At 38.8% G+C, this 18,166-nt stretch overlaps 1 protein-coding gene across 5 annotated transcripts in view; it reads right to left on the bottom strand.

The window, feature by feature from the left end:
* PITPNM3 (PITPNM family member 3) overlaps nt 1–18,166 on the bottom strand; it is a 121,141-nt gene that overhangs the window by 16,876 nt on the left and 86,099 nt on the right. For 3 of the 5 annotated variants that reach the window (XM_080398005.1, XM_080398003.1, XM_080398004.1), the window contains 3 exons: nt 12,173–12,354; nt 9,386–9,555; nt 4,435–4,605 (listed from right to left, as the gene is read on the bottom strand). In XM_080398005.1, the coding sequence (XP_080254131.1) occupies nt 4,435–4,605; nt 9,386–9,555; nt 12,173–12,354 (523 nt within the window). The remainder of the gene's footprint in view (nt 1–4,434; nt 4,606–9,385; nt 9,556–12,172; nt 12,355–18,166) is intronic. The other 2 variants (XM_080398006.1, XM_080398007.1) reach the window with 1 other exon arrangement.

The following is an 18,166-nucleotide window of genomic DNA, read 5'->3' as shown; positions in this document are numbered from 1 at the left end:
TTCCGCTTCCCCTTCCAAAAGATTCAGGGAAATAAAAAGGGTTGTTAAAAATAAATTTTCTACTTCTGAATTGTTGCTCTGCTGAAACAGTCGCAGTTGTAAACTGACCCTAATCCAATCCTTCCACCCCCATCATAATTTTGCAAGAGCTTTGGTTTTTCATTCCCACTAAAATGGAGAAGGAAAGAGAAGTAAAAATAGTAACTGCACAGAACAGAAAACATGTTGACATCCAGCATATCTGTTAGCCTTTTCCATATTACTGAACAGCTTAAGACCACCTTGGTAAGGGGTCTGGTGCCTTGAAACCTGCATATTTTGTAATACTGTTATTCTAAGCTAAGTAACCCTTCTTTCTGTAAAGAAATCAAATCAATAAAATGGAAGGTATTTTTTGCGGGTTTCCTATTTCCTGAATAATTTTTATTTCAAACAGGTTGAGCAGCCTGCCTTCACCTCTGTAGATCTGGTTGTTGTTGAATTGTAAGGGAGGACAGAGAGTACTGGTTAGAGATTAATAAAATACATGTAATCCTTTTTTTTTTTTTCTATAAGCCCTGTGCTCAACTTTTGACTAGGACAGTCTACTTGCATAATCCTTCCATTTGAATAACTGAAACTGATTACTTCCCACCCACTCAAAACAAGCTTTCTCACGGCTCTGAGTGTCACTAAAGGTTCTTGTCATTCATCCTACTAACAGAAATTTACTATCATGTAAAATATTATTAATGTTTTTATGAGAAATAAAATAAAGGCAGATCATGTTACAGAGTCTCATCTAGGATAATTACGACAGTTACAGCCAATACAGAGGCAAAGCAACTTCCTCTAGGCCACACAGTAACCATCCCCAGAGAAAATTAACAGTAATTTATTTTATGCATATACAATTGGAGAAGTACTGTGCTTTTAGACCCTAACTTCTGTCTATCCACAATGAAGCAGACTCGTTGAAACAGCCGTAGTCTAGACTGGCACTCCTGCACATTCCTTATAAATGAAACTTAGCAAGAGAAAATTTTTGAAATTATTTCAATTCTGCTGCAAAGTAAAAATGTGAGGTCGAAAGGTCGAAACTCAAACACTAAAGAAGATTATGTTTATCTACATTCTGCTATGTCAAATGTCTAAAAAGTAGGACAGGTTGAATCCAGGTGTTTTGAATTAATACATAACAAGCATATTTTTAACCCCCAAGTAGATATAATGTATCATGTCATAAGCAGCAGAGCAAAAAAAAGGAATTCAATCCCCCGCGTTAGTAAGCATCAAAAGACATGACTGGTGGTAGACCAAAGACCTGTCACAAAGCTAAGGCTCACTTACAATAGCTACAAAACCACTTTGATTATGAAATGGCAGCTAGGCAGCAGCTGAGAAAGCTGCTGTTCAATGAAAGGCCAAAGACAGCACAGCTTTCTCTGGGCTGTAACACGTGAACTTTGTACCTCACCCTTAGAGTGAAAAAAACCCCATCAATTAGTAAGTTGCACTTTTGTCTGAACCACTACCTACTGCTATGTCTTCTGTCAGCAATCACCATAGATGAAAGAGTTATGAAGATAAATGTTTTCTCCACCTGCTCTGTATGTCTGGTAGTGTTTTCAATACAATTTCTTTTACTTTCACTTGTCTGTATGTCACAGCAACACAAGATAAATATTCCCTTAAAAGGAGACTTCTGAAAAAGTGCAATGCCTTCCATCTACCCAGTGCATAGGCTGAAGATACCTCATATATTAAGCTTAATCTCTGCTCATTTTTATTTCTCTTTGCATATAACGTCTTGAGTGTTCTATACATTCAGAAAACTGAATTTAAATAATGCCTCAAATAATTTTATCTTATTAAGCTATCTTATCAACAAGCCTAATAATATCGTCACTTTCACATTAGGAATTGTATCATTCCTGTATCAAGAAGATACAGTTGCAACTGACCAAGTAACTGACAGGAAGAGGAATAATTCTCTGGGCTAGTCAAGTTGCTGTGATTGCCAAAATCAAGCCTGGTAAGAGTCAGCTTTCACCATTGCTAGACTCTTAATAGTCCAACACACATACAAACAATACCACATTACTACAAACTGAATGAGCCTGGGGGCAGACCTAGTGGTAAGTATTGATGCCTGCTGGATGCAAAAGGCAATTGTCTAGATAAATATGTGTCCTGCTCTCTAAATCCTGCCATTTAAGTCTTAGATGTTTCCTGAATCTCAATGAAAAAAGTAAATTTGATAAACTAAAACCTTCAAAATAAACCCTATGCACAGAGCAGCTGGCTACAAGAGCTTCATTTGCTTGGCAAGAACTGAAAGACAGCTATAGAAATCTGCTCCCTGCCCCAGTTTTCATCACGTTCTCCAGGCTGTGTTATTGCTGAACCGTTCCTAAGAATCACACGGTGGAATTTCTAGTAGTATATTTTTTTCATGCAGCTTCCAAATCAGAATTTTTTTCCACAGAGACACCTATCAGGAAAGTCAGACAACAGAATTACTTCTTACTTTAATCATCAGTTCTTATGAGAAAAGAAACAGGGACCGAGATCGTTCAATGACATGCAAGATTATCAGAAAAGGCTGGTTTGGGCAGTGCATATTAATTAAGAGTTTGGTGTAACTAGGTCTCATCTTAACTGATTAGTAAACTACCATTCCAGTTGACACCATGAAGGCTCTCATTTTAAGAAATACTTTCACAGCCCAGATATCAAAGAAAGGGGGGGAAAAATGATAGTCACTAGAATGAATTCTTTGTGAATGAAAAACCTTAAATTCCAAAAGAACCTCAAAGCACTTCCACTTATTTGGGAGGATTTCACATTCATTGAAATATAACGCAGCTTAGGTCTAAAGCATGGCAATGATTTGACTCTGTGCAGACATTTAAATACAAAACCATATCATGGAACATTTGCTGATCATTAGCACTCAGAAATTTTTCTTTTATAAAACATCCAACAGACAGGGTTTCCAAATTCACATGTTCTGTAGGGGAATCTTCTAACCCAGTACCTTAGAGGAACTCAAAAAAGCACCAGTTATTCCCAAATCACTTATAAAGCCTCTGCTTCAAGAATAACTGAAGGGTTTACTTAAACCCAGCAAAGCTGGTAAAACGTACCAGCACAAGGTTTTCAATTCGGAAAGTAACCTAAGGGAACTATTCTTCCTATGACAGTTATTTAAAGGAGGGTTCAAGTTTGCAAGATACCCTTAGATGTGTCTCAGTGACAGAATGTGTGTCTAATTAACCAGCAAGATTTCCAAGTGGACAGTCAGTCCTTATAACAACTCCAAGTCAGAACACAAAGAAGGGAATGCACTTCCATTGAAAGAAAACTCAGACACGGAGGTGAGGAGAGAGCACATACTGTCTAGTTTGGATTGTCCCCCACCTTAGCTGTTCCTTAAGTCAGTTCCTGAGAGACAACCAGGTCTTTACATGTTTCAATGGAGCCAACACCTAGAAACCAACCTTCTGCAACTCAAGATCCACTGTTGCTTTTCAAACACTGGTTTAACCGAACTGATTTGCATCCAACGTACACCATATTTGAGCAGATAAAACAAAGGAGTTCTGTGTATCCTACTGCACAGAACAGGTTCCTGATGATACAGTTCTCCCAGCTCCAACAAACAGAAAACACTGCCATTTTACTGTATTAGCTTCCAACCTGAAACTCTGAATCCTGAAAAGCCTTTTGAAATGTCCTACTGAGGACTGAATTCATGTCTGAATCTAGCAAAAATAAATCTAATGTGCATGCAAGTACAGACACACACTCATTGATTTCTTTTTTGCATAATATGACAAGCCAAGATACTTCTTACCTGTATGATTTTATCTCATTTTCTATAAATCAAACCGGCACAATTCCTTCTACTAGCACCTTGCTCATCCATGTCTTCCTCATTCCTCTCCGTAACAGTCTATTTCTGTTCTTTTCTGGATTCAAACATTTATTACTCAAGAGATCTACTGTTTAGCAGCCTACCTAGGAAAAGAACTATTAAAAACCAATTTGCCCAATGCTCTGACTTGTCTTAGTAGATATCCTCAATAAACCAACCAGAAGTGACAAAGAGAAACAGTATCTGGAGATCTGGGCAAAAGGTCAACTAACTGTAAAAATAAATTGTTTAAAATGACAGTCAAAGACATGGTAGTAAGCAAGTGACACTTCAACTGAAGCAGCAGCATCACCTTCCAACCCCTCTTTAACACAAATAGTATCACACAAAGCTCGTATTTTAAGAATTATTTTTTCTTGGTAATCTTCCTTGGTTCCACACTTGCTAAATATGTCTGTGCCATTCTGTCCCTGGTGCTTTTGGCACACTGGTATTTCAAATCCTCTTGAGCTGTGTAAAGAGAGAATGCTTAAGAGAACAACAGGTAAGGAGACCTATAAAAACAGGCACTGTACCTAACTGGTGAGATCTTCCATCCCCCAGTGGGTATCTCTGGTACCGTGGGACGCTGAACGGAGGAAGGAGATGGAATCTTTTCTCCAGCAATGGCTCAAGTCTGCAGGCAGAGGGATCAGCAGAGTGAAAGAAACTGTACACTTGGCTGCAGGCTGGACGGACCTGGCATACTTGGATGAGAATGAGACAAAGGAAGAGAATTCAGTATTACTCCTTTACAATTGTCAAGAAGTCTATACAGAAACATGGTTAACATGGTCTTCTGCAAACTCCAGACTAGCATATATCTGGCCATAAGAAGTTTAACTGGTTTGCTATTTTGTATGGAAAGAACACTACACTGCAGAGAAATCACAATCCGAGATGCAGGCATGTAGCAGACATGAAGACCAGCCAGAGAAACACAGAAGGAAGGAAAAAGAAGCTTCAAAATCTTGTAAATACATTATTGAGCATTACAGCTATGATGCTCAGCACTTCAAGTATTTACCAGCAAAATGGTTTGATGGGCCTCTTACATACAGAGAACTTAAATCTAGGTGACAGCAGGAGCAGGTAGGTGTCAGGAAGCACTACAATTTCTGAAGTCACCTTATGGAAGCTAATGCATAGAAATGAGGTTGGTCATACTATAACAGTAAAGCAATGCTTATGATTATTGCTGAAGGTGTGCAGCTCCTGGGGATTTGGAGTTGCAACTGTAAATGCAAATCTGAAAATCACGTACTCAGCTAATAAGGCATTCTTTTGACTAAACACATAACACCGAAGCATAACTTATACCCAGATGGGTGATCACATGAGACTGTCAAGGTCTGTAAAATAGTCGGTGTAGTCCCTTTTCACCACACCGCACTTCAATCACACTGAGTCTTGCCTGTGCAAGCAAATAAATTCATTATAGGCTCATTAAACTTAGAATGGTTTGTATAGTACTGCCTTACATGTTACAACAGTCAGTTTATTAACTACAAGAGAAAAGGAATGACAAAAGTATTTATACAATATGTTTGGGAATATTACATCTGCTCTCCATGAACTCCATGTAAGCAAGACACGGTTTCAAACCTGCTGCACTATACAATAAACGCTAGATGTTTTTTTGATAGAATTACTTTCATTGTGGTGGTAACAAAAACCTAGTAATATGTCTGATGTTCTTCCTTAGAAGACATGTTTGGCACAGCACTGTTCCCATGCACAAGCCAAACATATGCTTCATTGGAAACCATGAAGAAAGATGTTAGAGTTTTAATATAAGGTGTCATGGAATATTAGATCTAATGAAGTCTCTAAGTGACATCTCTCATCAGAGCACCCATCATGGAATAAAAAAACCCCCAAAACCCAGAAAAATTAAACCCACACTACTTACTTTCTCATTTTCAAAAGCAACAGTCATGGTATTTGTACATAAGCAAAACTAAAATGAGCAAACTTGATGCTGTACATCTTCCTCTGCTGCAGTCACAGTCACCAAGAGCTACATCAGAAACACTATATTCTTACAGGTTTTCTCAAGTGCTCTCCATGTTGCTGGAAGGACTTTAAAAATTCACGTTCTGGTACTTGCTGCTACTAACGGTATACAGGGATAAATCTTCACAAAGACTATGTTGATGTTTCTGAGTTCTAAGCTAAATAGCTTAGGAAAAGATTGATACTGAGTTGCAGGATCAGCATTGCCATGAGCAGGTTACCGCAATTCTTGGTTTTGTTCTGTTTTGTTCTATAGAAGCTACAGCACATGCACAGCATTTTTTTTCTCAGGCTAGTAAGACAATTAACCTTCTATTGATCATAGAAAAAAACCTTCTCAAGATATCCTGAGATAGCTGAAAATACCATTCTCTAGCAGAGCCCAAGTACTTGGGCATCTTAAATCTTAAGTATGATAATGCATCACAATCACATCCATGAGGGCCACACACTCTGTGTTGAACAGTCTAGAAGACTTCATGTCACGAAGATGTCAATACTCATAGCCTCTCAAGAAATTCTCTGGGACATATCTTCCAATAAGAATATACCTATATACAATCCAGTTCTGTCAAACCATGAACTTTTTTCTTCTTTGGACATGCAGTGTGCACTGTATTTTCCATTTACTGACTCACTCCGAGGATAAAGCAACATCTCTTCAATTCTGCAGGATTTTTGTCACACAAAGCAAACAATATGGGTATCTGGGGGCATTAATTGAAGCTTTGTGCATTATATGTTGTGCCCTTCCCAGCTCTCTTTGTAAAACATTTTAAGATTGTTATCAGTGGCAATTACTAGGTTTCCAGCTGCAAGATAACCAAAACCTATTTGTAATGTCTGTTGTATGTTGATTTTTCTAGAAAGGATGGCTCTGTGCATCAACCAGCACATCTGGTAGCAGATGAAAAGAAAGTGGGAGATAATAAGACTGCTTGTAGAGGACACCACAGCATCCTTTCCCTTGCCCACTATCAAATAAATAGGAACTTCATGCCACCTTTGTTCCTTTTCCACCATTAAGCCAGTCATATGCAAACACTATTGCCTGTGAAGTTCTCCAGGAACCAGTATCAAATACTCTTTTTTTTTTTTTTTTAAATTATTCTCCAAGTAGGGCACAAAATGTGCCCATCTATTTACTGTGCTATGAAAACTAAGTAAATTCTCTCATGTATTCCAGTTAATTGCATCACATGAGAAGCAGAGGAGAAACACCAGCAAGACCTCAAAGATCCAAGACTACTTTTGATGGCTTTCTTCAAGCTGTATTTTGTCAGTATTTGCCAGAAAAAAAGCAAACAGATCACCTGTGTGAGAGCATTTAAGCACAGCAGAGATTAATTCTTTGCAAGGAAAGTATAATTCTCTTGCAGAGCTCAAGTATTGTGAAATACATTCTGTGAGGTACAGCACTGCCCTGCATTATAATTAAAATCATATTCTGGCAAGCTAAAACTTTGACATATGTGTTTCGGGGTCCAGTGCTTATAAAGTAAAGCAGTAAACTTACTAAACTAGAGCTTCCTTCCCTAATGGGTAGTATATTGGTTTACTCTTTCTTTCTTGTCCTGCTTACTGTCAGAGTCAAACATAACAGAAGTGCCTAATGTAATTAAATCAGTTGCCTAATTTCACCTTCTAATACTTCTTGTACAGGAACTTTTCCTATATATGTCTGCCTTCTGTACATGCACAAGAGGCAGATGAGAGACAAAGAAAGCCAAAATACAGTAAGTTATTTTGTTTTTAAAATTGCCACCTAAGACAAATCCCAGTAGCCTCATTTTTACCTTCTTCATGCTTTGCCTGCATTTCAGTGAGGGAAAGGTATGATCAGCTTGCAGAGCTTCCCCTGACCCAGTGAACCTACTTCACAATATAAGGTTTCATGAAGGCAGCTCTCACCTATGTGAATCCAACATTACTTCTAAAGGGCATGTTTATATGGCCAACAATGACATTTAAATGTAATTGTCACACTTTTGAACACACAAGTGCTTTCACATGCAGCACAGCAACCAAGGGAAGGCTTTCAGACTGCAGAGAATTACACACAAACCGTATCACTTCAGAGCAATCATTCTTGTAAAAAGCCACAATTCCATTACATTTTCACAATTTTCAATACATGTGTACATTCCCTTGAAGTGAAATGTGATTTAATCTGTGCTCATCAAGACTGACTGATTGGAGGGGCTTTACCACACAGTCAACTGCTGACAGCCACCACTGACTATAGAAAAGATGTGTCAATGTCTGCCACTGCACTGCCAGTATTTTCTACTTACTGTGCAGTAACTGGCATCTGCTAATCAGCATTTGTCCTCAAAGACTCTAAAAACATGCCTAATGAAACAGATGCATGCTCTATTTCATATGTGATTCCAGATAAAATGTGTTCATTCTAATTCATTAAATGGAAACCACGATGTCTTGCAAAAATATCAATTCTAGCTCAAAGAATTGAATCCATGTGCACAAATTAACACCAACAGATTTTTCTACATGAAGTCCTACAAAAAAAATCCCTCAACTCCCTGCCCCAAACCCCACAGCAAAACCCCCACCCATCTTCAGAGGGAAGTGTTGCTAATCTTGTGCAGAAACCCCGAAGACAGAAAAAATCCTATCAGATTTCTAATGGTCTGAAAGACATGGGTTTGGTAATTTTTGTAATTATGGCAGGTAAAATAACTTTCAGTTTATATTACATTCCAGTTTATTCCCACAATCAACTGTGACTTTGAAAGCTCAGTCAAATGAAATTACCCAAAAGTCTATAAATTGAGAAGAAAAAAAACGGGAGTCCTGAATTGCTGTCTCTTCTCACTATTGCAAATGATTTTTCTCCTGCACCTCATAAATGACCACACCGTTTCCTGTGAAGATACTGTGCTATCCAAACCTTATACAATGCAGAGAGTCAAAACACAAAATAAATTTTGAAAAGTAAGGTAAGCTCTTACTACTTTAGCTGAAAAACTGGAAAAAAACAGATGCATTTAGAAATAAAACAAAAAAATCCTGTACGTGTCTGATCACCAGGCTCTATTACCAGAGAGGATAAAATGGCTTACAACCAAACACACCTGGGGGCCACCTTTACCCACGAAGCCAGATGTGAACAAGATGCAATGCCAAACCACGCACAGATGTTATTTTTGGTATTTTTTTCAAGGACTGATCCTTGGTGATCCGTGTAAGCTTCATGTTGTATGACATGGAATATATGATTAACAGCAGACTGAAAGACACACTATTGTAAATGTGTGAGCAGTGATACCCCCAGAACAACCCTCATCAACCTCACTACCTACCTACACTAGCCCTCCCCTCTTTTAGAGGAAGAAACTTACCTCACTCCCGGTCTTTCAGTAGGCTCCTTTATTTACCTCCTTTTATAAGATTTTCTTTGTTTACAAAGGTCATTAAACAGCCTGTATTCAACCCCCAGAGAAAGCTTACCATCCAGGCCAGGCAGAACAGTACTCCTCATGGCCAGCACCAAACCAAGTGGCGATCCAAAGAGGAAGAAATCAGACACCTCGAATTCAAATCGGCCCAGGTTTACTTCTGAGAGACTGGAATTCACAGGAGGAAAGTCTGCACCTTCTTTCAACACACTTGAGTGGATGCTGAGCAAAGAAAAGGCATTGATACAACAATAATGAAGAGGGCATTCAGAGAAAAAATCCATTCCCCAAACAAGCTGCTTAGAAAGCTCTAGCATCTGTATCTAGATCCATGCAATAGGGCTTGAACTGAAGACAGATACTGCAAATATAGCAGCCACTTATGATTTCCAGTGTGGCTATTCAGTATTTTTACTGCCTTCAACATGCAAGGGTTTTCTAAGATTATTCTACAGAATACTTACTGCTAAGTTACATAAGGACTCTGCAGACTGAAGTTTACCTCCTCTCCCTTTTTGCAGTACAGATGTATGTAAGTTTATTCTGAAACTTCTGCTACAAATTCTAACCTACTCAAGTTGTACAAGGACAAGGGTATTAAAAGGTTATAGTCAGAAAGTATGTTCCATGGGTACATAAAAAGCATTGTCCTAATCTATTTCCTGAGCTATGAACTAGAATTTCCTTATTTTCCAATTATTTATTACAGATTAAAATTACTGCTGCTTACAGACAACTTTAGGTGATTTAAATACTTTCACTTTGCATGCCATACATGCGTGAGGTAAATACAGGTCACCTGTCCCTCACTGACAAGAGAAAAGACTCGCCCCTCCTTTAGTTCTCCTGGAGATGCAATAACTACATTGAAAAGCAGAAAAGTAGCATATACACTTGCTGTCCAGTCAAGCGACAGAGCAGAACACGCCTTCACAGCGTGCAGAGCCTGACAGAGATGCTGACCATGCTGACTTCAACCAGAGCGGTAACTGAAGCCCCCATGAGTTATCTGCACACTACACTCTGCATCAGTGGTCAAGCATGGATCAGAACCCAGAAATCCTGAAGACTGGTCCCAAATCAGGCCAAGAGACCAGGCCTCTCTTTCAATCGGTGAACCTACTGACATTCTCGATTTATAACCTGATGTTCTTAACTGAAACTCTGGGGACCAGGCTTAGGGCCCCTTTAGGGAAGAAATGACGAAAGCCAAGCATTAAATCCATCATTGGCGCAGCAGTTCAGTGATACCTCTCCATGGACAAAAAGCACAAGCAGACACACTGAAACACAACCACAGCATGTAGGACGAAGACACTTCTGTGTGAAAGAGCGATCTTTGTAACCTCATTACTCACACTGACACACCAGCTCTAAAATGCAGTAAAAGGAGCTCATGAGGAAAAAAGTCTTAGCGATCTTATGCAAGTCTCAGACAGGAATCCAAAAGCTTGGAATCTCTCTCTATGTACAGGGTGGGTCAGAGGATGACATGGTTTGGTCTGATTTGTTTTTCCCCACCCCACCCCCTTACCTTACCAAGGAATTTTTTCTGCTATCTTCAGCCTGTGTTTGTCCAACTACTCCTCAATAACTTAGCAACATTAACTTAGCAACAGTGTAAAGTCTGACAAGTCCAAAATGTGAATGAAAGGTAACACTTTTCTAGCTGCTTGATTAAGTAGAGCTGAATGTAAAGCTTTCAGTTTAAAGTCAGATACACCAGAAATGAAAAAATGCTTGGAACAAACATCATTATCTTTATCTTTTTAATTATCCCCCAAGTCTGAAGTGCTTTATACAAGCCAACACTGTGCTTTAAACATAGCACAGTATTCCTTCCATACAAGGACCTAAAAGTGACTGACAAAAATAAGTCTTAATGCTTTCAGTCACAGACAAGCAAAAACCCCAACCATTCTGCCTCAGAGGAAACATATCGATATCCAGAAAACCCAATGGTTTGAAAATAAAAGCAGAACAGTCAACAAAACCAAAGCAAAATACATTCAGTCAAAGCAAGAAAACACAATTACCTTGAACTGCTACTAACAAAACTGCCAGACCTGAAGTACAGTAGTAAGTCTGCAGTATACTCAACTGTAGCAGAACTGAAACTTCAACACACAATTAGACTTCTCCCTCTGCATCACTCCCAATAAAATAAAGGAAATAAGATGATGGACAGAAGAAAAAAAGCACAAAGAATTCTGGTAAGTAAAAACCAAAATCCCTTAGAACAGGCAGAAACAATGAGACAAAGGGAATCTTTATGTTCCCATCAAATCTGTGTTTTAAAGGCTTCTTAGGATCCAGGAAAGTCAGTTAATTTAACGCTCCTCCCCCAGCCTCCTCATCATTTAAGACAAACGTTTATGCAGGGATTTTTTGTTTGTTTTAAAGATGATCTGAATAGCTCATAGACTAACGGGAGCACCTAAAGCAATTATTTCACTCTTTAAAGAGTAACAGAACAGCTGTTAAGTGAAGTCAGAAGAAATGAAATTTTAAAATGAAAAATGTAACAGAAATTTAGAATTATAAAGCATTCATCTATCTTGATTTGTGGGGGCTGCACTGAAGAAATAGAACGACCTGCATTCAGTTTTGCATATTCAAAACTCTCACAACTGAATAAAGATTAAATAAAAAGCCTCCACGTGAGCACATTCATACTAGACCCATTGTACCTAGTTTTCTTTGAGGGGTATACAGGGACTTCAAGCAAACCTCTGGAAACACACCACAAACAATAGAAATTATTCTGTTGCTCTGATGCTGACAGGCTCCATTCAATAGCAAGTTCACTTCTTTTACTCAGTCATCAAACACTAGTTACCTAGACAGGAAAGCATGATGTTGGGTTATAGTATCACAGTCATAGGTGGATGAGTCACTCTGCTTCCGAGGCAGTGGCTGCCTTGGCTTCTCATCCTCCATGATTCCCGAGATGTCAATATTGCTTTTGCTCAGGCGTTTGCTGCCACCCAGACTGGAGTCCTCTGCTAAGAGGGGATTATCCTTCATAGAATGAACAGAGCAAAAGGAAGATTTAGACAGTGACCAAAATATGGCAGAGCTTATATGAAACGGTTGCATTGATACATTCGACCTCGCTTTATCCAAGAAAAGGATAGACCTTCTCTCTGCAGTAGAAGATAAGGAAACAGATGAATTCCCTGTAAGATGTATAGCCTAAAAGCTGGAAAGAGAATCAGAAATATTTGGTGTTTTGTGGGGTGGGTTTTTTGGTTTTGTTTTTCGTTTGGTTGTTTTGGATTGGTTTTTTTGGTTGTTTTTTTTTTTTTTTTGGGGGGGGGGGCAGGGCAGGCAGGGAAGAGTAACACAAAAGCTTTATCCCTCAGGATTTCATCACTCTTAGAGAACTATACATATCATAAGGTAATCAGAAGGGGTCTTACCTGCGTGCACAAAATGCTCATTACAACATTAATGGTCTTGCTCATCATGTTCCATGGATGTGGGACCTGATTTTTTAAGAATGTGAACTTCTGCGGGATGCAAGAGGAGACCAGTGGTACCATACCTTTAAGGTACCCCTTAAAATAGGAAATAGATTGTTTTATTGTTCATTTCCTCCAGCACTTCTGCAGCTTGCACGAACATCCTTCCTGACATTTCCCTATTATCCCCAGACTTTTATTGCTGCATCCATTTCAGTAGCCAATGCAAATACTGTTTTTCAAAACAAATGCCATCGCACTGAATCCCCCCATTCACACGTGAGATCTGGGTATATGAGGCATGCAAGATCTGGTTCTTTCTAACAACTAACAACTATGTAATCCAATCCTGTGTAAATCTCCTTCTATTCAAGTCAACAATATAAGGCAGTGTGTGTGACAGTGCCTGATGTCCATTTTTACAAAACTTTGAAGATACAAACATCAACAAGACACACTGGGATAACAGATAGAGTTAAAAGCCCTTCCAACTGCATAATTACTGGTTTTCGTCCATATTCTACTAGCTCTTACAATGCAGTACTAGAATTCATGGGATGATATGATACAACTACCATTAACATCTTAATAACTTACAGAAGATTAGTTTAGGACCAGCATGTTCACAGCCAATTATTCCTGTGATAGTACAATGAAGAAAACAACACGCGTGTAGGAATCTCTTTCTGCATTTCATAGTAACATAGTAAAATGCACATCGTGCCAATTTTCATATGAAAGTCATGTAAAATTTAGGACCTTGTTTGGCATATACTAATGTATCTACAATGTTAAAACTGTCTCACTTCTGTAGCTGTTACTGCCAATGAGTGCTGAGAGCTATTTCACATGGCCAGGCAGGAGGTGGGAGCTCCTGCTGTGTGCTGACAGCTGACTGCCCCCAGTGTTTTGTAAAATCAAAATAAACTCTCCATCTAAAATATGTGTTTCTGTTAAGTTCAAGCCAGAACCAACTACAGGCCCTACTTGTCTTTTTTTCATATCATCAGTAACTTTTATTTCAGCTGACACGAACCATGTAGCTTGATTTGCCCCACAGTTTCCAACCTTTCACTGAAGCTCTGTTACAACATCAGTCCTTTTTAGCAACTCTATCTATGCTCCAGAACACCAGGGACCTTTCAAAGCCAAAATTCCTACAACCAAAGCATTCCTGACAAGAGTAACTTTTTACAAGTGAATTCCCAAGAACCTAAGTGAACATTTCTCTACCTGCTCGTGTCTCATGATTATCTTAACTGGTTCAGCAGTCAAAAGGCATTTATTTACCTCTTAGCCTTCAGGATGAGTTCCGATCTCTAGCTTGTTCTCAAGCAACGGTGCCATGAAAATGCAATATATTTATGATTTTAAATTGTAACTTGAATGCTACAAATAATCTGCAACCCTTGCCTAAAATTCCAATTTGGTGCTTTTAATATGAATAAATTTGTTAAGCGTGCATAAAAATATTCATGGTGGCAGGCAAAATGAAGGTGAATTCACATACACAGAGTGGAAAGGGATTTTTTAGAGATTGAACCAAAGCCCACGAAATGCACAGACAAATCCATTTATTTCAATGGGCTGTAGGTCAAGGTCTTAAACATCATACCATTAGTAACTCCTGAAAACCTTATCAGTGCTGTTAAGGCTCAGGGTTTCAACAAAACCCTGCTGACATTTTAAGGTGCTCTCCGTTAAAATCATATGGCAGATGCATCGGCATCTCAGCTCCCATTACCTTTTAAAGAAGAATTCCTGTCAATAGAGAAAAACGGCAACCCTTGAAGGTGCCAAAACAAGAAAGCAGATGCAAGGAATTAGAACATTTTTGTTTATAACTCTTGATTTCCTGGTGGTCTGAGGAAGAAGGCTGGCTGTTTCGAAAGGCACAGCATTAACAGTAATGTAACACCAAACGCTTTTCTTCTAGTCACACACATTTCTTCACAGTATTTAAAAATCAGCTTGTGAAACCACAGAACTAGTAAGACGACTTTTTAGTAATGGAAGCTAGCATCTCCATCCCTGAAAGATGGCAACAATTCACCTTTCTCTTCTAAACTTCAATAACAGGTTTTCTTTGCAGAGGGTATGTTCTTCTCTTGTGTCATAAGACAATCTCAGACAGGTCAAGTTTTAGAGGAGTTTGACAGTCTTGGAAAAATACTGTGTGGGAAAAGCATGAAGCTCCCTCTTTCGCACTTCTATCATTAAAGCTAACCTAGCATACCTAGCATTTCAGTTGTTCATGTTGATTTACTGGGCACGACGTTTCCGTCAAAGACACAGGAGAATGCTAGCTGTTGAGATTTTTTGAGGTTTTTGGGATTTCTTTGTCAAACTCTAGAATAATAACCATCACCCAAAGCAAGTCAGCGGGACATGGCATATTATTATTGTACTGCAGAAGAAATCTTTATTTTCTTTGGTCAAAATCAACACATTTTAAACTTGATTTTCTATGGGTAAAACTCAGGTCTTCCAAAGTAGTTTCAGAAAGGACTGGGTCCCTGTGAGATGACCCTAGGGAAGGTCACTGGGAAATTGTGTGAAATTAGCTAGACACTGTACAAGAGAGCAGGATTCAAAGCTGTTCTTTTCCTTGTTGCATACAACTCTCTCCCCATGCTTACCTACATTTTCTCCAGCACTGCTCTCTGCACCTGTCTTCTTGGACATGGCATTCTGCTGCTGCATTACACTGTTGAAGTGTCATTGTAACATTCCTCACAATTTGTAACAGAAAACGCCCCAAGTGAAAATAGACTTTATCATGCTCAGTACATTTAAGAAACTTGCAAAGAGTGTAAAATCCAACTAGACAAAACAGAGGATGTGAGGAAGAGTGCAAGGCTTACAGATGAAGACTGAGGCATGGTAAGTCAAGAGACTTGGCCAAAGTAATGCAGACTATTGAAAACATGCTAATTGAATATATTTCTCTGAAGCTACAGAAAGAATGCGTTCATAGGACACATATTTTCCATAAACTCAGTCAGTACTGGACCACATTAGCAGCTCTGTGCACGTGGGGTAAGATTTCATGTCAAGATGAACCTAATCTGTTCTTCAGAATTATGTGGATGAGTTACAGGAAAACAAAACCATGACAGAAGCAGTATATGATCTACAAGATGAAGGTTCCTACACTGTACCACCTATAGCCTTCAACAGCCAAGAGGCTCCTGCCTTCTGTGACAAGTGAATAATTAGTTTTATTCCCAAGAACAGGGAACTATAGTTAGTGCCAGTTCTGGAGTTGGCTTTTATCCCATGAACAATCTGTTCATGTGATAGTCACTTGGGGACTGAACTGGGACCAAATTAATTTTACACGTTACTGAACAGCCATTCAATAGGGAAAGCCTGACAACCATTTCAGAGACAGAAGGTTATTTGGTAAGAATAACTATCACCGAGAAACTAACTTTTCTAAACTGTCACCATGTCTGGGCATCATGGTGAAGAGAAAGTGTTCAAATGTATAGTAGTCCGATACATTTAAAAAAAAAAAAAAAAGTATTGTATTCAAACCTATTCAAAAAACCTGGCCAGATTTTAATCTCACTGGTTTGCGCGCTTAGGTTCACCTTCATGACGCAGTTTTTCTTGTATAATGCAAAAGAAACTGAACTAATCAGCATTTATAGTAGCCAGATCAGGGAGTGAGATATATTTCCAAAAAATACACTATACCACTTAAGAAGCTATTAGGCAACACGTCAGAAGAATGTTGAGGTGATCAATATAAAGTGTACTCACTGTATTTTCAACAGTTAAAAAGCTTGTTTTCTATTGCTACAAGCTCTTTCAGTTCCCCCACATGCCACAATTAGAATCTCATCTGCCGTAAAATGGGATCAATGTTGAGATTTCAATTAGTCACCCACAGGTAGCTTTTATTTATTCTTGATTCACGTGAAGCGAATCATCAACTTTCTTCATTTGTTGTAACAAAGAGTCATCTATTCCTAAACTATGAATATTTTAGCTGTTGCAACAAGAAAGAACCTTCTTCCTTTTCTAAGAGACAGTGTTCCCAACCAAGTACAATGATTGCTAATATAAGGCTTTGGGTTTCCGCTTCCGAAGATGGCCCAAGTTCACTTCATCCTTCTGAACTTTAATAACCCAAGGAGTGATATGATGATAACGACAACAACACTTGCTTATTTGTTAGGTATTTTGACATTTACCAATGTGACTGTTTTTTACAGAGCAAGTGTTACTAGCCTGTTCTGAGCACAGTAGTTTGCCCTACTTCAGATTCTTTTATTGAACACATAGGTAAATTTTCAAATACTCCCCTGTACACATGCAACAGTTATCGTGATCTCGGTAATCACATTTCTGCCTATACTGTAGAAACCACTATCTGTTATGGATAATCCTGTCTTGTATTTACTGGAAACTAAAATACAGAAAACACCACAACACAGAAACCAATAAATACTCACCTGGGATATAGAAGAACGTATCAGCCTAATTCCTTATTTACATTGTCTCACTAAATTAACTGGTCCTCTCTCTCCAAAAGCAAGTTTCTAGTGCCTAAAACTGTGAACTATTCAGAGAATATAATGGTCACTGCATCACCAATCTAGCTTATTATTATAGACCACTTTGAAAGAAACAGAGTAAGGAGGGAACTATACCTGATTTACTATACTGTTGGGATTTACAACCAGAACATAAAATGCAGCAGCTGAGAGTACCTCACTCTCACCCTTATTTCCAAGTAGTTTCGTTTCACAAATGGCCCTGATATTTGTGAAATGGTAAAGGAAAAAACTCTCTTATATTTCTGTGTCTCAAACTCTTCCAATGAGATCAATTTCTACTGGAGACACCAAGAAAGGAGGAAAAAAACCCCCACCAGTAAAAAAAGAAGCCTTCCGAACATGTTTCACATGAGCAAGCTGAGAACAATGGACAGAAAGATAAGATAAGAAAGGGAAAGAATACTTAGTTCTTCTGAACACACAGTAGTAGAAATGAAGACTGAAGACGGGAGGAGAAAAGGGAAAAGATGGAGAAAGGAATGGGAAGAGCAGCTCTGTGGTATCAGGAAAGAGAGGAATACAGGAAAGTTGAAAGTCTAAGAGCAGGGAAGTCAAAAGAACCTATGCTCCCTAAAGCCTGATCCCCTCTCGCAGATTCACCAGCAGCCCTTGCACAATCAACCCCACTTTAGAATTAGGATCCAGGAGGACCATTTCTCCATGTACTTTGCTTGCAATGCACTGTCCTCAGTGTTGGTACTATCAAAGGCTGGCTTCTGAGAATCCAGAGCCTTTTATTGGGGAGTAATTCTCCTTCCTGAAAATATTTAGGAATGTCTCTCTGCTCAAGAGTACTCCTAT

This window comes from Falco punctatus (genome assembly GCF_963210335.1).
Source record: "Falco punctatus genome assembly, chromosome: 1".
Lineage (NCBI taxonomy): Eukaryota > Metazoa > Chordata > Aves > Falconiformes > Falconidae > Falco > Falco punctatus.
The sequence above is the reverse complement of the archived record's forward strand: the minus strand, read 5'-3'. Positions and strand labels throughout refer to the sequence as shown.